This window comes from Dendrobates tinctorius, unplaced genomic scaffold (assembly GCF_039654945.1).
Source record: "Dendrobates tinctorius isolate UK_male_01 unplaced genomic scaffold, ASM3965494v1 ptg000022l, whole genome shotgun sequence".
Classification (NCBI taxonomy): Eukaryota; Metazoa; Chordata; class Amphibia; order Anura; family Dendrobatidae; genus Dendrobates; species Dendrobates tinctorius.
Genome location: NW_027361690.1, coordinates 67,770,855 through 67,794,365, shown reverse-complemented (window position 1 = coordinate 67,794,365; position 23,511 = coordinate 67,770,855). Strand labels below are relative to the sequence as shown.

Below are 23,511 nucleotides of genomic sequence, written 5' to 3'. Positions count from 1 at the left end.
TCGCTTGAGGGAAATGGAGTGCTCCTGAGCAGGTGGCTCGTTCTCCATGAAATTCAGGGTTCTGATAACTGCCAAGATAAGGCTAGTGACCATACCCTGTGTCTTTGAGACCTGGTCCGAATTGGACTCAGACTGGGAATCCGCATCCGACCAAAGGCTGCCTCCGAGGAGGGCATCCTAAAGGGGAACTGGAAAGAGCCCGCTTCCTGTGCTTTGTGCCCGATCTGTCCCTGTGAAGGTCATGGTCAGGTGCATTCACAGGAGATACACAGACCTGCCGGTGTGTCCACGGTCCTCTTCACCGATGAGGATAGCATCAGGAGCTCTCTGGTGGGAGAGGGTCTCTGGGAATAGGGATCCTCCTTCCCGCACCGTCTCCTGAAGATGCAGAAGATGGCATCAACCCCCTATGAAAAAGAAGGAGGCCACCACTTTTGACCACTGTCTCCCTCTCAGCCCTCTCTGAGGAGAGGGGTGAGGTGGGGAATAGGCACAGGACCCGCCACTGGAAATCACCGAAACACCCGGGAAGGTGACAGGGGATAAGGTCCTGCCTGCGGGTCTGAGAGTGGGCGATGTGGGTGACACCAAACTGCTCTCTCAGTCGCATAAGTGTGGGAAAACAGGGTGAGAACTTACACCCTGTTACCCTGAAGACGAAGAATCTGAAAAACAAAGGAAAAAGATTAAAAAAAAACACAAGACCTGAAAAGGAAAAAACTGCGGATCTGGGGTTAGATTCAGGACCGCCTCCTACAGACACTAAGCTTAAAACTAAGGTACTGGTTCCTGTCAGTGGGGAGGAGCTATTTCCTTTTTTTACCTAGTGTCGAAATCCTAGCGACAGCAGCATACACCCATGGTAACCTTTGTCCCCCAATGAAGCGATGAAGAAACAACGTTTTTGGCTTGCAAGGCTATCGCCATGACATGGATAGATAGAAGGCCCCCATGACTTTCACACTGGGTCAATATGGTAAATACTGCAGCTTCCTATGAGTGGGTGGCATATAAAAACACTGTCCTGAAAAATTTGATATGGTATGGAAACCTTAGTTTGACTCTCCTTTGACCCACATTAGTCCCAAGGCAATGAGAAGTATTCTCTAATGATTAGAATACATGACATTTGGTGCCTGACAAGAGTCTTATGGTTGTGGTTAAAATATTGGACCATGGTATGTTAAGGGCAAGGTTAACTTTGCCAGACAGTATTAATGAGCAATGACAAACACTGTTTGTTCTTTGATGTAACCTTGTTATGTTGTATAATCTTCAATAAAACAAGTTTAAGAAAAAAGATTGAAGAAAAACTCCAAAAGGTGACCCCAATACAGATTGATCCAGTCCTCCGCATTTAATTTAAGGAAAAAAAAATATACACATGTATTAGGAATTAGGCGAAGCTGCGCAGGTACCAGACCCAACCTGCAATTACATGAATCACCCTCTTATATTGAGAAATATGCCGTGTGCAAGAACTATTGGTCTGCTCGCATTAGATAATGCAATATGCCAACGTAGAATAAATAAAAGCTGCACTCACCGGGTTCTGCGGTTAAAAGTCTGTTAATCCCGGGAGCAAGACAATCAGAGCGGATTGTGCTACAACGGAGCTTCTACGGGGCCAGATCTGGACCCATAGAAGCGCTGTTATAGCGTGAAACAGTCATCGTCCTCTCCTCCCCTCTTCCGTACACCTCTGCCTACCGCTCTGATTGTCGTGCTCCTGGGATTAAAGCACTCTTAAATGCAGAACCTGGTGAGTGCAGCTTTTCATTTAGTCTACCTTGGCATACACATGCATTAAACAGCTCCTCTATGCTGAAAAGTTGTGTGAACATGTGTCAACATCACTTGATTGAATCATCCATCTCACCAAAAGAGTGACAAAAGCAATGTGTCAGCTACATTTAGCTTTCTGTGTTGTGAAGGAATGGCGGCCTACTAAACATAGCACCCAGAGAAGTATTTACCAAAGAGTGAACTCTATAACTAAGGAGGTAAACGTCACCTCGAAAGTCGTTACCTAGTTATTAGCTAAGAGTACAAATTACAAGATTACAGATCTCAAATAAAAAAAAATCTTTACAATGCTGAAGGTTTCCTGATCAAGATCATCCTCCTCTTCCCCAATGGGGACAGGATCATTCCCAGCTGTAATGTGGACGGGTCCCTGGTTCTTTCTACTCCGAGCACCACCCTTGGTATCAGCCCGCTTTAACTATATTGAAAGAGAAAAACATATTAGTGGACAGTCATTAAAACTAACGTTAATAAGATTAAATAAGTGACCAGGCAGAACATTATCTAAAACTTACAGCACATTCTCCACTGCGGACTATGGGCAACTCTCCAACTAGTCTTTTAACATCATACAAGCTTTATGGGATTTCCGAGTCTAAGGCTAGGTACACACTGCGTCTGAGCCCACTGTTGGGGATGTATACTCAGGACACATACATCTGACAGTTGCCACTCAGGATGGACGCTTAAGCATCCGTCCACCATAGGGACGCATTGTAAAAATAAAAATGTACCAGCATTCTATTTCAGAAAGCGCAGACTGCTGCACCCTCCTGTACTCTAAACCAAATGTTACACATCTGTATGCAGGCCAGAGAGAGGCTGAAGGAACACTCTTGGTCTCTGTCTAGTGAACAGGGGTGTATATGAACATTTGAGCATATGTTAAAAAAAATAAAAAATAAAATCTCTGGACGTATAATATAGGTGACGTGCACAGATGCAGAGTGTATCTCTGCTGTAAACCTGCAGTTTAAGTCTTCTGTATCTCATCGATGAAGGCAGTGACGTCACAGTCTTGTCAATCATTTGTGAGATGCCTCGTGGGATGGTGGACAGTAATGTTTGCTATACAAATTAGATGGCTGCCAATAAGTCAGGCAGCAGCCATTTCATATGAACAAGAACTCCTGCGTTCTGTTAAGAAAGCCGCTGTCAGACATGACGGGGGGCGGCTTATCTTTGGGAGACAATTCAGTTCAAAATCAAACATGCCCGATCGATATTATCCCTAATAATATATTATCTGGGACTCTTGCACACATGAGACTGTCAGACAAACCCAGCCATAGTGTCTAATGTGTATGGGTGGGGAGGAGGGCTTAATAGTGGATGCAAAATTTTACCATAAAGTATACCTTTTCCTTTGGCTTCCTCTTCTCTTTGGGGCCATCCTTTTTTTGGTTCTGTTTGTCCTTATTTTCTTTATTGTCTTTTTTCTTTTGTTTCTTCTTGTTTGGACTCTTTAGAGAGCCATCGTCCTGGAGAAATAAAGGCTTACATTAGTCTAACAGCACTGAGATAGGTCGCTGACTGCCGGGTACAGACAAACAAAAGCTGCACGCAGCAGAAAGGCTCATAGGTGACTTATGTACACCATATAATAGCACCCTGTCTGATTACCATGTTCAGCCATCCCATCCTCACAAGAGATGACAGGATGATAATATCCCTACAGGGGGTCCTGATTAACTGGCTAAAGAGGAAGCAATATGACAAAAGACCTGCTATTTACATCCTGGATTTATCACTATTCCATCAGTCTACAAGGGAAAATAATTTGGGTGTAATTATCTATGCAAACTATGTTATAGCATACAATGCTAGTCTGCAGCACCAAATACTAGGAAAGACAGGGGCAGACACACTATATGCCGAAGCACCGCTTTTTGTTCTGGACTAGTCTTGATTAAAGGAAATCTTGTTGCTACGCATTTATGGCAAAGTTTCCAGAGAGCTGCATGCGTCCAGCTTCATGGTAACAGTTTGGGATACCAAATTTCACATTTTTTTTGTGCGAGAACTTAACTATCCTGCACCACGCAGTGACCTCAGTCAGATTAGATAGCTATGAGATTAACGGAGATGCAGTCTGAACACCCAACCTAACCACTCAGTATTAGTGGCCAACCTCCCTCCTGTGTCTGAAGGGACATCATTCCCCGCAGCAGAGTCTGGAGAATTTACTTGTGTGTTGCGGTAATAGAACATGCTTGTCTCAAGTTATGCCTATGTGCAACTTTGACAGCAAAGACGTGTACACACCTTGGTTTCTGCATCTTCTGATGGGTGGTCAGAAAGCCTAGGTGAAGAGATCTCATTGCCATGCTCATCCTTCACTTTGCCTGCACTATCTCTCTTTGCACGTGGCCTTCTTTTCTTTTTTGCCTATTAAATAGACAAATATGCCTAAACTTCTAGCAAAAATATATATATATATATTTACACACACACACACACATGACATACAAAACTAAACTGACTGCAAACGCTCTCACCTCTTCTGTCGGACCTCCTTCTTTTTTCTCTATTTCTTTCTTAAGGAGTTTCAGTAGATAGTCTGCTCTGGTCTGTAAGTGTTTTCCTTGAGGCTTTTTCTCAGTTTCCACAGGTAAGATCTACCGTAACCACAGAAGACTGATATTAATATATGCATAATTCATACATGGAGCACATGTACATTTTTTCCTCATTGTAGTTAGCATATGATTTGAAAGGTGTTTTGCTACATTGTAAAGAGTTGGCTTATCACGAAGACAAGTCATCAAGATAGATGGGAAATCCAGGGCTGTGGAGTCGGAGTCGTGGAGTTGGTGTCCACTTTGGTGGAGTCTGTATTAAATGGACCGACTCGGACAATATATAGTAAATTTGATACAATAGTTCAGTGCAGGATGTGCGGAATATTTTTTCAGAAGAATTTGGGAAAGTTATGAAATGTCCTATAAATGTGTGTTCTGTTCCTGATGTAAGGATCTCCTGGGTTTTTAGTTGAGATGAATCTGTGCTGCATTTTATGTACATGCTCAGTAGTGACCAGGGCTGTGGAGTTGGAGTCAGAGCCAAGGAAATTGAGGAGTCGGGAGGTTTGGCTTACTGACTCCACCGCCCTGGGGAAAACCCTTACAGTATTAATGCAATATACTTCAGTTACTGGAATCATGCTGCTACTATAATATACCCATATATATATACAGACTGTTTAGCTACGATCAGCACCGCTAACACAGTAAATGGGGATATGCCTACCATTAGCCACAAATAACCAGTCCCACAATTGGCTGAGGCAGCTTTCTGATTTTATCAACACTTACTCCACTGAATTTCATTGCTGTGATTTACACCACGGCAACTATTTTAATGGGCTGTTTCATCATAGACAAACAGTCTCAAAGTACGGCAGCTGGGGCTATGATTGCCACAGCATGGGCTCCTGCCGCCAGCCAGGCGGAAATGCTATTCATGTAATAAAAGGATGGCTCTAGTTCATCAGGCCCTTTCTATGATATTCATATGGCTGAATAGGGCACATGGACAGGTTATGGACAGGCAGCATCAAAACCATAAAAATGTGCTGCAGGGTTTGCAAAAATGCGATTAACTGCAGTACATACTGTAAATTCTCAAGTTCACATAAAAATCCTTAAAGAAAGTTTGCAAAGAAAAAGGCAAAAACTATTACCTTATCAGTCAGTTTCAACTCTGCATCACTTTTCATAAGCTCCCAGTTTCCGTAGCCATGTTCAACAATTCCCAAGAGCAAATGGGAGTCATCTTCTACACCCCAATCCACATCAAAATGGGCAGCTTTAACCCGACTAGATAACTGGAACCTGAGATGATAAAAGGGAGAAGGCATGGAAACAGCACCATGTGTGGGGACATACTATTGGAAGACTTCGGAATACAATTTTTATGTTCACCTCTATTTTTCATGAACAGTCTCTGAGTATGGTACTGATCAGAAGTATGCTCTGCTGCCCAAAAGCTCCCCATACTCTACACTACTGTACAAAAATTCTAGGCAGGTGTGGAAACAATACTGCAAAGTAAGAATGCGTTCAAAAATAGAAATGCTAATAGTTTATTTTTATCAATTAAAATGCAAAGTTAATGAGCAAAAGATAAATCTAAATCAAATCTGTATTTGGTGTGAACACTTTTGCCTATTTCGTTTATGTACACTGGCACACAGTTTTTTGAAGGAACTCTGCAGGGAGGTTGTTCCAAACATCTTGGAGAACCAAAAACCGATCTTCTGTGGATGTAGGCTTGTGCAAATCCTTGTCTTTTCAAGTAATGCTGTAAGAAGGGCTCTCAGGGGGCCATATTATCACTTCTAGGACTCCTTGTTCTTGTTTATGTAAAATATAGTTCTTAATGGCATCAGCTGTATGTATGAGGTCTTTATCCTGCTGCAGAATAAATTTGGAGCCAATCAGATTCCTCTCTGATGGTAAAACATGATGGATAAGTGACTGCCTGTATTTCTCAGCACTGAAGACACCAAATCCTGACCAAATCCCCAACTCTATATGATGAAATGCAGACCAAAGCTTACAAGGAACCTCCAACCATGCGTCAATGTTGCATGCAGACATTCAATATTATTGCTGCCATTTTTTACAAGTTCCCATTTTTTTGTCCATATTTTAGTTGCTTGCCCTTCTTTCCATGCCAAAGGTATGACTTTTTGGCAACAATTCTTCCGTGAAGACCACTTATTGCCAGTGCTGAACTAATGGAACTTTTGGACATCTTCCATTTTCGAAGGGAAGTAAAGATATGTTTTTCATCTGCTGCAATAAGATTCTTTGAACGACCGATGTGTTTACTGTCCTTAAATGTTGCCCACTTCTTTGTGCTTCTTCAAAATTGCTTAAACAGCACATCTTGAAACCAGTCTGGTTTGAAATGCTTGCCTGAGAGAGACCTTGTGGATGCAGTATAACTACCTTGTGTCATGTTACTATGCTCAGACTTGCCATGGTGTATGACCTGTGACATGAAAGAAGAACAAGGAGTCCTGGAATTGATGCCCTGATCTCAACATCATTGAGATTGTCTGGGAGTACATGAAGAGACAGAAATATCTATGCAAGCCTACAGCCACAATAGATCTGTGGCTAGCTTTCAAACTTTTTAGAACAACCTCCCTGCAGAGTTTCTCCAAAAACAGTGTACAAGTTTACCTAAAACAATTGATGCTGTTTTGAAGGCAAAAGATGGTCACATCAAATATCGATTTGACTTGTTTTCTATTTTGTGCCAATCATTTTGTTAATTGTTACCTTGCAGATTTTTTTTTTCAAATAGCTACCTGAAACTTTTGCACAATACTGTAGTTTATAGGCGAGCAGTCACAAATATCAAATTACAAAGACATCTGACCATCCTGTTCACATAAAATTAAAATCAATGTGGAAAACACCACTCACTTTTTCTTTTCCTCTGAATCTTTAGGAATGGATTTACTAAGAATTTCAAAGTCTTCCTCATGTTGAACAATAGCCTTTACATTCACTTGAACACCAGAAATTTTAATAGTTGGACCCCTTCTTTTACCAGGACCTTTACCTAGAGCAAACACATAAAACCAGCTAGAAATTAATTATATTCATAATTTCTTCAGAAACTCCCTGATCAGCTCTATAATACCCTCCAAAACTGGGCTAAGTCGTGCAGTCAATACTATGCGGTTTTATCACAAAATTACATTTTTGTTTTTTAATGTCCTGGCAAATTTGCAGGTGAATCTGCAAAGCAGCATGAAGGGTGTGATCACATATGACTGAAAAAGTGTACATTATGTTCTGGATTTTGGTGCATATCTGTGAAAAAATTCTTAATTTTTGTGGTTCTCATCCTCTGCATTGTAAAGGGTGAAATCCAGAGTCACAATCAGCACCAAGAATTGACAGGATGCAGATTTAGGACTCACAGCCACTTTTCTCATACGAGCACTAGCCTTGGTTTTCACAGACAACAGTCGTACCTATGATACTCTATGGGGCTCTGCACATGTCCGATTTTTTTCTTCGGACCAAGTTGTCAGTTGTCCACTGAAAAACTTGAAGACGCCCAATTATGATCCGACGTGGAGGATCAAAATTGGCAATGCAGTTTTATGGGACTGTGAAAAAAAAATCAGACCGCTCTCGGATGTCATGATTTTAACGGACTGACAGAAAGGACAAGATGGAGGAACTTTTTTCTACGTAAGAGAAAAACTGACGCCACACTATTCAATCTCTGATCAAAGGTCTGATCAGAATAATCGGTCTGTTTTTCACGTTATGTGGAGAAATCGGTTGTGTGAACCTACCCTTAGGCTAGGTTCACATTCAACCTTTTTGCAGCGTTTTTTCATGCAAATAAGAATGTTTCATATTACGAGCAAAAGCTGTGAGATTTCAGAAATCCCATGCACATTTTTTTTTAAACTGAATTTGCATTTTGCAATGAAAAAGTGAAAAAAATGATGCAAAAAAAAAAAAAACCATAACAGGATTTTTGGGTTGCTTACCGTAAAATCTGTTTCTCGGAGCCTTCATTGGGGGACACGGAGACCATGGGTGTATGCTGCTGCCACTCGGAGGCTGACACTATGCACAAAAAAAGGTTAGCTCCTCCTCCGCAGTGTACACCCCACCGACCGGCAGGGAATTCCTCAGTTAGTGAGAAAGCAGTAGGAGAAGTAACAGAATAGATTGAAAACAGAACAAACAACTCAACTGTAACCAAATCAACCAAAGTAAGAACAGGAGTTGTAGAACATGGGAGGGTGCTGTGTCCCCCAATGAAGGCTCCGAGAAACAGATTTTACTGTAAGCAACCCAAAAATCCTGTTTTCTCGTTCGCCTTAATTGGGGGACACAGAGACTATGGGACGTCCCAAAGCAGTCCCTGGGGTGGGAAACAAACTTCCATCAGGCCAGTGGACTCACCACCGCTGCCTGCAGAATCCTTCTACCTAGGCTGGTGTCCGCCGAAGCGTAGGTGTGGACCCTGTAGAATTTCACAAACGTGTGAACCGAAGACCAGGTTGCAGCTTTGCAAAGCTGCAGCGCGGAGGCTCTGTGGCGTACCGCCCAGGAAGCACCCACTGCTCGGGTAGAGTGCGCTCTGATCCCCGGAGGGGCCACTCGATGCTTAACCCGGTAGGCCTCCAAAATTGCCGATCTGATCCAGCGAGCAATAGTAGCTTTGGAAGCCAGGTGGCCTTTCCGCGCCCCATCTGGAATGACGAAAAGAGAGTCTGTCTTTCGCAAGGAAGACGTCCTAGACAGATAGACTCTCATCGCCCTGACCAGATCCAGCTTGTTCAGGGACCGCTCCCGAGGGTGAGTTGGACTCGGACAGAAGGACGGCAGAACAATATCCTCATTGAGGTGAAAGGAGGACACCACCTTCGCAAGAAAAGAGGGCGGAGGCCGCAGAACTACCTTGTCCTGGTGAAGTACCAGGAAAGGAGAGCGGCAAGAAAGAGCCGCCAATTCCGACACACGCCGGATGGAGGTGATGGCCACCAGAAAGGCTACCTTCCAGGAGAGAAGGGAAAGGGAGACTTCTCTGAGAGGTTCAAAGGGAGAACCTTGCAGAACGTCAAGAACCAGATTAAGATCCCATGGATCCACGGGCGCTCGATACGGAGGAGCCGTGTGAGCCACGCCCTGAAGAAAGGTTTTGACCTGAGGGCGGGAGGCCAAAGTCTTCTGAAATAAAATGGACAGCGCCGAAACTTGACCCTTCAAGGAACTGAGAGCAAGCCCCGCATCCAGCCCTGCCTGAAGAAACGCCAGAACGGAAGGGAGCGAAAAGCACATAGGCGCGATGTTATTGGCCTCACACCAAGTGAAATAGGCCTTCCAAGTACGATAGTAAATTTTGGAAGATGATGGCTTCCTGGCTCGGATCATGGTACGAATTACTCGACCGGAGAATCCTGCTCGTTTCAAAACCTCGGTCTCAACAGCCACGCCGTTAAATTGAGCGGCCGAGAATTGGGGTGGCAAATCGGACCTTGAGACAGCAGATCTGCCCTGTCTGGAAGCTTCCAGGGGGCGTCCGCGAGAAGGTTGACAATGTCCGCGAACCAAGACCTTCTGGGCCAATTCGGGGCGATGAGAATGACTGGTATTCCTTCTGCTATGATCTTCTTCAACAGCTTGGGAAGAAGAGGCAGGGGAGGAAACAGGTAGGGGAGCTCGAACTGTGACCAAGGAATGGCCAGAGCGTCTGCGCCCACTGCAAGAGGATCACGACCTCTGGATACAAACTGTGGGACCTTCCTGTTGAGGCGAGAAGCTAGCAGATCTACGTCCGGGGTTCCCCAACGACTGCAGAGCTGAAGAAAAACCTCCGGATGTAGGGACGACTCTCCTGCAGCGAGACCCTCGCAGCTGAGAAAGTCGGCGGCCCAGTTGTCTACGCCGGGAATGTGTACCGCGGAGATTGTCAGTACCGAAATCTCTGCCCACTGAAGGATCTTGGACACTTCTGCCCGGGCTGAGACACTCCGTGTCCCTCCTTGGCGGTTGACATATGCCACCGCTGTGGCATTGTCTGTCTGAATCCGGACCGGCAGGCCCCTGAGGAGCCTTTCCCAGTGGACGAGAGCCAGATGGATCGCTCGTATCTCTAGGACGTTGATCGGCAGAGCTGATTCCTGAGTCGACCAACGACCCTGAACAGTTTGATGGCGGAACACTGCACCCCAGCCGAGGAGGCTGGCATCCGTTGTTACAATCTGCCAGTGAATAGGAAGAAAAGACCGACCCAAGTGGATAAGAGGTGATGTCAACCACCAGTTGAGTGACCGCTTGACCCGGCATGAAAGACGTAAAGGGCGATCAAGGGACAGAGCCGACCTGTTCCACCTCGACAGAATGGCGTGCTGGAGAGGTCTGGCGTGAAATTGGGCAAAGGGAACTGCCTCTATCGCCGCCACCATCTTTCCCAGGACCCTCATAGCTGTTCGGAGGGACGGAAATCGTGTGATCTGCAGCGATCGTACATCCTGCTGCAGGGAAAGAATCTTCTCTCGTGGGAGAAAGACCCTTGACCGACGAGTGTCGAACAGTAGGCCCAGAAACACAAGACGTTGAGAAGGAATCAGACAAGACTTTTTCCTGTTGACGATCCACCCGAAATTGGAAAGGGTGTCTAGGACGATCGTCAAACTTAGGCGAGCCTGTTGAAAAGAGGAAGCTTTGATCAGAATATCGTCGAGGTACGGAAAAAGAACGAGACATCTGATCCTCAACAAGGCCATCAGCGCAGCCATGATCTTCGTGAAGACTCTGGGAGCGGTGGCGAGACCGAAGGGGAGCGCGACAAACTGGTAATGTTCCTGGCGTATTGCAAAACGCAGGAACTTCTGATGTCCGGAGAATATGGGCACGTGTAGATAGGCATCTTGGATGTCTATTGAACACATGAATTCCTGCTCCTCCATGGAAGCGATTACCGAACGAACCGACTCCATCCGGAGGTGGCGAAGGCGTACTCTCTTGTTGAGAAGCTTGAGATCCAAGATGGGTCGGACCGCCCCGCCTTTTTTCGGCACCACAAAAAGGTTCGAATAAAATCCTGTGAACCGCTCCGAGACGGGAACGGGCACAATCACCCCGGAACTGAGGAGAGAAGTGATGGCCGTAAAGAACCCCGGGATCAAGGCTGGATGCTTTGGAGGACGGGATTCGAAGAAACGATTCGGTGGAAGAGAAACGAACTCTATCTTGTATCCTGACGATACAACCTCCCTGACCCAAGCGTCCTCTACTGAGGCCAGCCAAACATCCCTGAAGAAGAGAAGTCGACCTCCCAATCAGAAGGGACCCTCGGGAGTCCGACGATAGTCATGCAGATGTAGACCGTCCAGACCTGGATCTGGATGGTCTGCCCTGGGAAGAGTGGGATCGCCAGGAAGGAGTGGGTCTGAAGGAAACTTTCTATCTTGGCGCGCCTGCGGTCATTGTTGGTTGGATGGGTTCTCCGCCGTATTGAAACGGCGGAAAGCCCGAAAGGGTCGAAACTGACGCCTTAGTGGAGGTCTGCGAGGCTTAGACTGAGGGAGAAGGGAACTCGTGCCTCTGGTGGCGTCCTTAATAATCTAGTCCAATTGGGATCCAAAGAGGCGTACTCCCTGAAAAGGCAGATTAGTAAGAGACTTCTTAGAAGACAAGTCCGCCTGCCAGGCCTTGAGCCAAATTGTACATCGAATTGCCACAACGTTGCTTGACGCCTGAACCGCGCAGGATGCGGCATCCAAAGAAGCAGAAAGCAGATAATCCGCCGCATGGGAAATCTGATTGGTGAGATCGGCCAATCGCTCTGGTTGTGCTTTATCTAGGATGCCCTGACGAAGATCCTCTGCCCAAGTAGCTATGGCTTTTGCAAAGCTTGGACATACCGCCGCTGAAGCCGCTTCGAAGGCGGACTTAGCTAGGGATTCTATAATCCTATCATTAGAATCCTTTAGAGCCGCCACACCTGAAAGCGGGAGAACCGTGTTATTCGAAAGTCTGGACACGGGCGGGTCCACCGAGGTAGAAGCAGCCCAGTTGTCCGTGAGCTCTTTAGCAAACGGGTACAGTACGCCGAGACGCTTTCCTCTTTGAAAGCGACTGGTCGGATCTTCTCTTTCCCTGGTAAAAATCTTTCCAAACTCAGAATGGAAAGGAAATACCCTGGAGGGTGTTTCCGCCCGTCTGAACGAAACCTCCTGATCTGAGGATTTCGCAGGGGGGTCAGCAATCTCGAAGGTCTGGTGAATCGCTGCAATGAGGTTCTGCACCATAACCTTCATGTTCGCATCCTGGTCTGAATCCAGCTCTAAAATCCCCTCAGAAGACCTGTCTGAGAACGCTTCACCTGACTCGGGAGAGGAGGCCCGGGAAGGAGGCTGCTGAGACGGACTATGCGGTGAGATGGGACGAGGAGAGGATTCCGGCTGGAGATCCTGCCTGGGTCTTTTGCGACTAACGCTGGCTGACTCAGAAGGAATCTCTTGAGACCTGCTGGACCCTGCAGAAGTGTCCAGGGGCAACTTATCCAGAGTGGCTACTAGGGACTGAGACACCCTGGTGAGGTCTGCCACTGATTGAGAAAGAGATGAAGCCCAGCCAGGCATGGGGGGGTTCACTCTCAGCTGGGGCCATAGATGGCTCATGGGCGGCGTCAGGCTGAATTGGATTGCAACAGTCCAGGCAGAGGGGAGTGGACTGACCTGAGGGAAGTTTGCGATTGCAAGAAGAGCACGCAAAGTACTTGACTAGAGTGCAGGGGGGATCCGTAGAGCGGGCACGATCAGATTTAGAGTTAGACATAGTGATAACTGAGGTAGTGCCGGAAGGTTGGGGGGACAGAAGGCAGAGGAGGGTGTCAGTCTGCAGATGCAGAGCTACTCACGGTCCGGTGTCCCCAGAGACAATGCTATCCGGCTTGTCTGCAGCTGCAGGTCAGAGCGAAATCCGGCTGACAGGCCCAGAGAGCGATATCCGGCTGACAGAACGGCGTCCGGCTGACAGGCTGGGAAGATGGCGACCGCCTGAGAGGAATGGGAAAAACGCGTGCTTCCAGGGGAAGAAGAAGAAGGGCGGCGCTAACTGCCAGCCTGAAAGAGGCACCGCCCACTGGCCAAGAATAGACTGGGTGCAAGAAGGAGGCGGTGGGAGGACCTGGAACGGGCGGGAGAGAAGCTCGCTTAGAAGAAAGGGGCGGAGGGCGTGGCCGCGACGCAGAGGAAGGCCCGATATGAAGCCGGGGCCTAAATTAATAGCGGCGGCCGCCTGTCAGCGCGGGGCGGAGGTCCCGCAGCGCTGCCGCGGCAACCGCTCTGCAGAACGCCGCTGCTATCAGCTGGGCCCAGGACTGAAGTCGGGGGGGGGGGGGAACGCCGGGCAAGGCCCCTTCAGGAGTAATTGCGGCGGCCGCAGTGGCCGCTTTGAATAAGATTGGAGCCGCCGAGATGCCCATCTAGGGATGAGGAGGACGTGACTCGGCCCCCATACTTACCTCCGTCTGGCATTCAATAAAGGTACCTCAATATCCCACGCTGTCTGTCTTCTGTAGTGTCCGCGTCTCATCCAGACCGACAGGCTCTGGTGGGCGAGTGGGTGGGAGACGGGGAGCGAGGACCATCTGGATCGCTGGCACGCATCCGTGCTGAGCTCTTGGTCCTGCTGTAGAGACCTATGAGGATACGGGGTGGCAGTACACGCCAGACTCATAGTCTCTTTGTGGGAGTACAGCTGTGACTTTTCACACTGTATCCCTCCGGAACCTGAAAAGGAACGACGCACACTGAGGTAGATAAGGGTCTAATGAAAGACCCGTGTCCACCTCCTACTGACACTAAGCTAAACTGAGGAATTCCCTGCCGGTCGGTGGGGTGTACACTGCGGAGGAGGAGCTAACTTTTTTTGTGCATAGTGTCAGCAGCATACACCCATGGTCTCTGTGTCCCCCAATAAGGCGAACGAGAAAAAAGCATTTTTGGCTGAGCTTTTTGTGAATAAAACTAACATTATTAAACATGTACTATACACAAAGCACACATGTAATCTGCACCCAAAGACGCAGCAAAAGCGCTGAAAAACAGGCGTTTTGAACTGCCAAAACAGCAGGTTTTGGCTGCAGAAAAACAATGGAGCAAAAATGTTGCATGTGAACATAGCCTTAAAACTCCACAGCACAGGTCAATTTCCGAACTGAAATTATACCAAGATTGTGCGTATGTTTTTTAAATCTCATTCACTTTGCTGCTATTGAACTCCACTGGGGATTTTCACCTCGGAGTATGGATAGAGAATCTGTGAGAGATTTGTGTCCTAGAAACCCTTACATTAACAACTAATTTGAAAATTTTATTAATCTAATTAGACTGATCATGGCTGATGACCGGATCACGCAGCATATTGAAATGTCCCATTTATAATAATGATGACAGGACCGTACATAACAAGCACACTCTATAGATTTCCTTATAGATTGTAAGCTCGGAAGCACAACCCTCACTACTCCTGTAACTGTTCAATAATGTGCTACTTTATGCGGTCTTTATTGTTTGTACATGTCTCTGCTTAATTGTATAGTGCTGTGGAATATGTTTGCTATATCTATATCTATATCTATATATATATATATATATATATATCTGATAAGCACAATACCCAAGCCCATTATCCCATCAAAGGAGCGGGCTGCACTCTAATAAACTCACATCCCCCCAGGAAGAAGCACGGGCGAAACGCGCGTCGGGGTGCAGGGAGAAAGCGTGCCATTCGGAGTTCAGATCAATTGTGGTCTTAGCTCAGGTAATATGCATCTGGCCGTTTCCTTATTTCTATGTTTGTGGTGATTACATGCACTTTCAAGCGAGGCAGGATTTGTTTTGTGCAGTATGAATCCTTGGGTAAACAATGGCATATCCTACACATCTGCAGGCTTGGAGTTTTTGCACTTGGCACTTTAGTAATAGTTTTTATTTCTATGTAGGTTTATCTGTTTAGTGCCCTAAATATTTTTACAGGATCGCATAGTTATCTTAAAATAACATTGTTATATTCAGCCCTCGTTCTAATTGATTCTTTTAAACAAATTTTTTTTTTGATTATTGCTAACACTGTGAATAATGTTATAAGTGGACATAGTATTGTGGATACCATATACATTTAAGCAAATCATTGAGACATTGTATAATAAGTAGTGTATTCCTTCTTGTAAAAAGTTGTTCTCCCTGCCTATGCATCAAGTGGTTTGAGGCAATGGTTTTTACCTTTATGTCTGTTTGTTTAATTTGTTAAATAAAAGATTTTTTCTAATTTTACAACACGAGTGACACTCTAGGTTTATGTGTCACCTAAGAGTGACATGACCTTTGTGAAATATATAAAACTGAGTGTATGTGTGTATCAGCCACGCCCACTCCACATAGCCCCACCCAATCACTACTAAGCATCTTTCATTTCACCAGAGCGGTTTAAAAGATAAAAGCTGAGCTGTGATTGGTTGCTATGAGCAACTGGTTTCCCAATCCACAACACCTCAGCAGACACTGACCTGGTGGGAGAAATCTAGCATCCCCGGCAACATAAGCTCCCAGCCATTGTCTGCCCCCCAGAAAGGAGCAGAGAGCTCATGACAAATGAATCACCCCCTCCTGTGCCCATATACCCATCACACATCCTCCATCCCATAGGCACATCTTCCCTCTTAAAGGAATCATTGGTATGGAAGTTAGGGCAAATCCCTCAGCACTCTGATTCTGACCCTAGGCTTCTATTAAAGGGATCCCCGGTATGGAAGTTAGGACCGTTCCACTCAGCACTGTGGTTCTGACACCAGGGTCTCTTAAAAGGATCATTGGTATTGAAGTTAGGGCAATTCCACTCTGTGCTTTGGTTCTGACCCCAGGCCCCTCTTAAAGGGATCTCCGGTATGGAAGTTAGGTTAAAGCCCTCAGCGCTCTGATTCTGACCCCAGGCTTCTATTAAAGGGATCATTGGTATGGAAGTCAGGGCAAATCCATCCAGCGCTTTGGTTCTGACCCCAGGCCCCTCTTAACCCTTTCGCGCCTGAGCCTGTTTTTGCCTTCGTGACCAGGCCAATTTTTTCAATTCTGACCAGTGTCACTTTATGAGGCCATAACTCTAGAACGCTTCAACGGATCCTGCTGATTCTGACATTGTTTTCTTATGACATATTGTACTTCAGGATAGTGGTAAAATTTCTTAGATATGAACTGCGCTTATATGTTAAAAAAATCGAAACTTGGCAAAAATTTTGAAAATTTTGCAATTTTCAAACTTTTAATTTTTATGCCCTTAAATCAGAGAGTGATATCGCACAAAATAGTTAATAAATAACATTTCCCACATGTCTACTTTACATCTGCACAATTTTGGAAACATAATTTTTTTTTTTAGGAAGTTATAAGGGTTAAAAGTTGACCAGCGATTTCTCATTTTTACAACAAAATTTACACCACCATTTTTTTTAGGGACCACCTCACATTTGAAGTGAGTTTGGGGGGTCAATATGACAGAAAATACCCAAAAGTGACACCATTCTAAAAACTGCACCTCTCAATGTACTCAAAACCACATTCAAGAAGTTTATTAACCCTTCAGGTTTTTCACATGAATGAATGGAATGTGGAAGGAAAAAATAAACATTTAACTTTTTTTCACAAACATTTTACTTCAGAACCATTTTTTTTATTTTCACAAGTGTAAAAACAGAAAATGAACCACAAAATTTTTTGTGCAATTTCTCCCAAATACGCCGATACCCCGTATGTGGGGCTAAACCACTGTTTGAGCACACGGCAGAGCTCAGAAAGGAAGGAGTGCCGTTTGACTTTTTCAATGCAGAATTGGCTGGAATTGAGATAGGACGCCATGTCGCATTTGGAGAGCCCCTAATGTGCCTAAACAGTGGAAACCCCCACAAGTGACCCCATTTTGGAAACTAGACCCCTTAAAGAACTTATCTAGATGTGTTGTGAGCACTTTGAACCCCCAAGTGCTTCACAGAAGTTTATAACGTAGAGCCATGAAAATTAAAAATCATTTTTGTTCCACAAACATGATCTTTTAGCCCCCAATTTTTTATTTTCACAAAGGTAACAGGAGAAATTGGACCCCAAAAGTTGGTGTCCAATTTGTCCTTAGTACACTGGTACCCCATATGTGGAAGAAAACTACTGTTTGGGCACACGGGGGGGCTCGGAAGGGAAGTAGTGACGTTTTGGAATGCAGACTTTGATGGAATGGTCTGCGGGTGTCATGTCGCGTTTGCAGAGCCCCTGATGTGCCTAAACAGTGGAAATCCTCCACAAGTGACCCCTTTTTGGAAACTAGACCCCCCCAAGGAACTTATCTAGATGTGTGGTGAGCACTTTGAACCCCCAAGTGTTTCACTAAAGTTTATAATGTAGAGCCGTGAAAATAAAAAAATCATTTTTTTTCCACAAAAAACAGGATTTTTTGGGTTGCTTACCGTAAAATCTGTTTCTCGGAGCCTTCATTGGGGGACACAGAGACCATGGGTGTATGCTGCTGCCACTAGGAGGCTGACACTATGCACAAAAAAAGGTTAGCCCCTCCTCCGCCGTATACACCCCACCGACCGGCAGGAAGTTCCTCAGTTAGTGAAAAAGCAGTAGGAGAAGTAACAGAATAGATTGAGAACAGAACAAACAACTCAACTGTAACAAACCGACAAACATAAGAACAGGAGTTGTAGAACATGGGAGGGTGCTGTGTCCCCCAATGAAGGCTCCGAGAAACAGATTTTACGGTAAGCAACCCAAAAAATCCTGTTTTCTCGTTCGCCTTATTGGGGGACACAGAGACCATGGGACGTCCCAAAGCAGTCCCTGGGGTGGGAAACAAACTTCCATCAGGCCAGTGGACTCGCCACCGCAGCCTGCAGAATCCTACCTAGGCTGGCGTCCGCCGAAGCGTAGGTGTGGACCCTGTAGAATTTCACAAAGGTGTGAACCGATGACCACGTTGCAGCCTTGCAAAGCTGCAGCGCGGAAGCTCTGTGGCGCACGGCCCAGGAGGCACCCACCGCCCGGGTAGAGTGCGCTCTGACCCCTGGAGGGGCCACTCGATGCTTGACCCGGTATGCCTCCAAAATTGCCGATCTGATCCAGCGCGCAATAGTGGCCTTTGAGGCTGGGTGACCTTTCCTCGCCCCGTCAGGAATGATGAACAGAGAGTCTGACTTCCGCAAGGAAGTCGTCCGGGCTAGATAGACTCTCAATGCCCTGACTAGGTCCAGCTTGTTCAAGGACCGCTCCCGAGGGTGAGCTGGGCTCGGGCAGAAGGATGGCAGAACAATGTCCTCATTGAGGTGAAACGAAGATACCACCTTCGGAAGAAAAGAGGGCGGAGGCCGCAGAACTACCTTGTCCTGATGAAGGACCAAAAAAGGAGAGCGGCAAGAAAGTGCTGCTAATTCCGACACGCGCCGGATGGAGGTAATGGCCACCAGAAAGGCCACTTTCCAAGAAAGGAGGGAAAGGGAAACGTCCCTGAGAGGTTCAAAAGGAGGACCCTGCAGAACCTGAAGAACCAAATTAAGATCCCAAGGATCCACGGGCGCTCGGTACGGAGGAACCGTGTGAGCCACACCCTGGAGGAAGGTTTTGACCTGGGGCCGGGAGGCCAGCGTTTTCTGAAATAAAATGGACAGTGCCGAAACTTGACCCTTCAAGGAACTGAGAGCAAGCCCCGCATCCAGCCCTGCCTGCAGAAACGCCAGAATAGAAGGGAGCGAAAAAACCAAGGGCGCGATGTCATTGGTCTCACACCAGGAGAAATAGGCTTTCCAAGTACGGTAATAGATCTTCGAAGAAGAAGGCTTTCTGGCGCGGATCATGGTATGAATCACCCGATCAGAGAATCCTGCCCGTCTCAAAACCTCGGTCTCAACAGCCACGCCGTTAAATTGAGCGACTGAGAATTGGGGTGGCAAATCGGGCCTTGAGACAGCAGATCTGCCCTGTCGGGAAGCTTCCAGGGGGCGTCCGCGAGAAGGTTGACAATGTCCGCGAACCAAGACCTTCTGGGCCAATTCGGGGCGATGAGGATGACTGGAATCCCCTCTGCTTTGATTTTCTTCAACAACTTGGGAAGAAGAGGCAGAGGAGGGAACAGGTAGGGGAGCTCGAACTGTGACCAAGGGACGGCCAGAGCGTCGGCGCCCACTGCCAGAGGGTCCCGAGACCTGGACACGAATTGTGGGACTTTCCGGTTGAGGCGAGATGCCATGAGGTCTACATCCGGAGTTCCCCACCGACGGCAGAGCAGATGAAACACCTCCGGAAGTAGGGACCATTCCCCTGCCGCGAGACTCTCGCGGCTGAGGAAATCGGCGGTCCAGTTGTCCACGCCGGGAATGTGAACCGCGGAAATCGTTGGAACAAAGGTCTCTGCCCATTGAAGAATTCTGGACACTTCTGCCAGAGCTGAGACACTCCGTGTCCCCCCTTGGCGGTTGATATATGCCACCGCTGTGGCATTGTCTGTCTGAATCCTGACAGGCAGGCCCTTGAGGCGCCTTTCCCAGTGGACGAGAGCTAGATGGATCGCTCGTATCTCTAGGACATTGATCTGCAGAGCTGATTCCTTAGTCGACCATCGACCCTGAACAGTGTGATTGCGGAACACTGCACCCCAGCCGATGAGGCTGGCGTCCGTAGTGACAATCTGCCAGTGAACGGGAAGAAAAGACCGCCCCAAGAGAATGAGGGGAGACGTCAACCACCAGTTGAGAGACCGCTTGATCCGGCATGAAAGGCGAACCGGACGATCCAGAGACAGAGCCGACCCGTTCCACCTGGACAAAATGGCCTGCTGGAGTGGCCTGGCGTGAAATTGGGCAAAGGGAACTGCCTCTATCGCCGCCACCATCTTCCCCAGGACCCTCATGGCTGTCCTGAGGGATGGAAATCGTGTGATCTGTAATGATCGCACGCCCTGCTGCAGGGAAAGGATCTTGTCTTGTGGGAGAAATACCCTTGACCGACGAGTGTCGAACAGAAGGCCCAGAAACACAAGGCGTTGAGTAGGGACGAGACAGGACTTTTTCCGGTTGACGATCCACCCAAAACTGGACAGGGTGTCTAGAACGATCGCCACACTTAGGCGGGCCTGTTGAAAGGAGGGAGCCTTGATCAGGATATCGTCGAGGTACGGAAAAAGAACGAGACCTCTGATCCTCAACAAGGCCATCAACGCCGCCATAATCTTCGTGAAGACTCTGGGAGCGGTGGCGAGCCCGAAAGGAAGCGCGACGAACTGGTAATGTTCGTGGTGAATCGCAAACCGCAGGAACTTCTGATGTCCGGGAAATATGGGCACATGTAGATAGGCATCTTGGATGTCTATGGAACCCATGAATTCCTGCTCCTCCATGGAAGCAATTACCGAGCGTACAGACTCCATCCGGAAGTGGCGAAGGCGAACTCTCTTGTTGAGTAACTTGAGATCCAAAATGGGCCGAACTGCCCCGTCCTTTTTCGGCACCACAAACAGGTTTGAATAAAACCCTGTGAAGCGTTCCGATTCGGGAACGGGCACAATCACCCCGGAACTGAGAAGAGAGGCGATGGCCGAACCGAACCCCGGGACCAAGGCCGGATCCCTCGGCGGACGGGATTGGAAGAAGCGATCCCGTGGAAGAGAAATGAACTCTATTTTGTATCCTGTTGATACAACCTCTCTGACCCAAGCGTCCTCTACTGAGGTGAGCCAGACGTCGCTGAAGAAAAGAAGTCGACCTCCCAATTGGAAGGGACCCACGGGAGACCGATGGTAGTCATGCGGATGTAGACCGTCCAGATCTAGATCTGGACGGTCTTCCCTGGGAAGAGTGGGACCGCCAGGACAGAGTGGGCCTGAAGGAAACCTTCTTTCTTTCCTGACGTGCCTGTGGCCTTTGCTGGTTGGAAGGGTTTTCCGCCGTATTGAAACGGCGGAAAGTCCGAAAGGAACGAAACTGACGCCTTGGAGGAGGTCTGCGAGGCTTGGAGGGGAGAAGAGAACTCGTACCTCCGGTAGCGTCCTTAATAATCTGATCCAATTGTGACCCGAAGAGACGCACTCCCTGAAAAGGCAGACTGGTCAGAGACTTTTTAGAGGACAAGTCCGCCTGCCAGGCCTTGAGCCAAATTGTACGTCGGATTGCCACGATGTTACTTGACGCCTGAACTGCGCAAGATGCGGCATCCAAGGAGGCAGAAAGCAGATAATCCCCCGCATGGGAAATCTGATTGGCGAGATCGGCCAAATGCTCTGGTCGTGCCTTATCCAGAATGCCCTGCCGAAGGTCGTCTGCCCAAGTGGATATGGCCTTTGCTGCCCAAGAAGAAGCAAAGACTGGACATACCGCTGCTGATGCCGCTTCGAAGGCAGATTTTGCTAGAGATTCTATGATCCTATCATTAGAATCTTTTAGAGACGCCACACCTGACAGCGGAAGGACCGTATTATTAGAAAGTCTGGACATGGGAGGGTCCACCGAGGGAGAAGCGGCCCAGTTGTCCGTGAGCTCTTTAGCAAACGGGTACAGCACGCCGAGACGCTTTCCTCTTTGAAAGCGTCTGGTCGGATCTACTCTCTCCTTTGTAAAAATCTTTCCAAACTCAGAATGGAAGGGAAACACCCTGGATGGTGTTTCCGCCCGTCTGAACGAAACCTCCTGATCTGAGGATTTCGCAGGGGCGTCAGCGATGTCGAAGGTATGGTGAATCGCGGCAATGAGGTTTTGCACCGTAACCTTCATGTTCGCATCCTGGTCCGAATCCAGCTCTAAGACCCTTCCGATTCCGAAAGCGCTTCGCCTGACTCGGGAGAGGAGGCCCGAGAGGGAGACTGCTGGGGACTATGGGGTGAGGTAGGACGAGGGGAGGACTCCGCCTGGAGGTCCTGCCTGGGCCTCTTGTGACTGCCGCTGGCTGGCTCAGATGGGACGTCCTGAGACGTGCTGGGTCCCGCCGAAGCTCCCAAGGGCAACTTGTCCAGAACGGCTACTAGGGACTGAGACACCTTGGTGAGGTCTGCCACTGACTGTGATAGAGAGGAGGCCCAGCCCGGCATGGGGGGGCTCACTCACCACTGGGGCTATGGATGGCTCCTGAGCGGCGTCGGGCTGGATTGGATTGCTACAGTCCAGGCAGAGGGGAGTGGACTGACCTGAGGGAAGTTTGCGATTGCAAGAAGAGCACGCAAAGTACTTGACTAAGGTGCCAGAGGAGGCAGGGGGACGAGCGCGGTCAGACTTAGAATTAGACATACTGACGGACAGTCACTGAAGCCTTGCCGGAAGGTTGGGGGACAGGAGGCAGAGGAGGGTGTCAGTCTGCAGTATGCAGAGCTACTCACGGTCCGGTGTCCTATCGCAGCTTCCAATAAATGGAGATGCACGGTTCGTCCGGCTTGCAGGGGCACGGCTGAGGGAACAGCGTCCGGCTGACAGGCTGTGAAAATGGCGGCAGCCAGAGAGGAGCCGAGCAGGAAGCGCGCGCTTTCCTGCAGATGCAGAGGAGGGAGGGAGGCGGGGCTAGGCGCCGATGATAAAAATGGTGCCGCCCGCTAAGATGGTAGGTGGGAGGAACGGCGCCGCCTCCGTGACGCTCAACCTGAGGGGAGGCCGTGGGCGGGCTTAGAGCGGGCGGCAGGGAAGCCCGCCCGAGGATGGAGGCGGGGGGCGTGGCCGCGACGCCGGACAAGGCCCCAGATGAAGCCGGGGCCTGGATTAGAAGAGGCGGCCGCCTGTCAGCACAGGGCGGCGCGGAGGCGTCGCAGAACCGCCGCGGTGGCCGCTACTGAGGACAGCTAGGGCCCGGCAGAGGGGGGGGAAAGAGCTGTCCGATAACCAGCCAGGGCCCAAATAGCTGCAGCGGCCGCCTGGAGACGACGCGGAGGCGTCGCAGCACTGTCACAGCGACCGCTGCCGAAAAATCCATGGAATGGCCTGGCGTGGAATCCGCAGGGGAGAATGGGACTCAGGTCTCATACTTACCCTCCTGATCCGTTTCATCCAGCGTACTGTTTCAAAGAGAGTATCCTGCGCCTCAACCGACCGACCGGCTCTGGTAGGCGAGTGGGTGGGAGACGGGGAGCGAGGACCATCTGGAACGCCACATCCATGTTAGGGGGTCTTGGTCCTGCTGTAGACTTATGAGGA

The 23,511-nt window shown here is 48.2% G+C and overlaps 1 protein-coding gene across 4 annotated transcripts in view; it reads right to left on the bottom strand.

Annotated features, from left to right (window-relative positions):
- CHD2 (chromodomain helicase DNA binding protein 2) overlaps window positions 1-23,511 on the bottom strand; it is a 157,202-nt gene that overhangs the window by 26,438 nt on the left and 107,253 nt on the right. For 3 of the 4 annotated variants that reach the window (XM_073568752.1, XM_073568749.1, XM_073568751.1), the window contains exons 29-34: window positions 7,245-7,383; window positions 5,489-5,639; window positions 4,305-4,424; window positions 4,072-4,194; window positions 3,165-3,287; window positions 2,093-2,224 (exon numbers count right to left, since the gene is read on the bottom strand). In XM_073568752.1, coding sequence (XP_073424853.1) covers window positions 2,093-2,224; window positions 3,165-3,287; window positions 4,072-4,194; window positions 4,305-4,424; window positions 5,489-5,639; window positions 7,245-7,383 — 788 coding nt within the window. The remainder of the gene's footprint in view (window positions 1-2,092; window positions 2,225-3,164; window positions 3,288-4,071; window positions 4,195-4,304; window positions 4,425-5,488; window positions 5,640-7,244; window positions 7,384-23,511) is intronic. The other variant, XM_073568753.1, reaches the window with a different exon arrangement.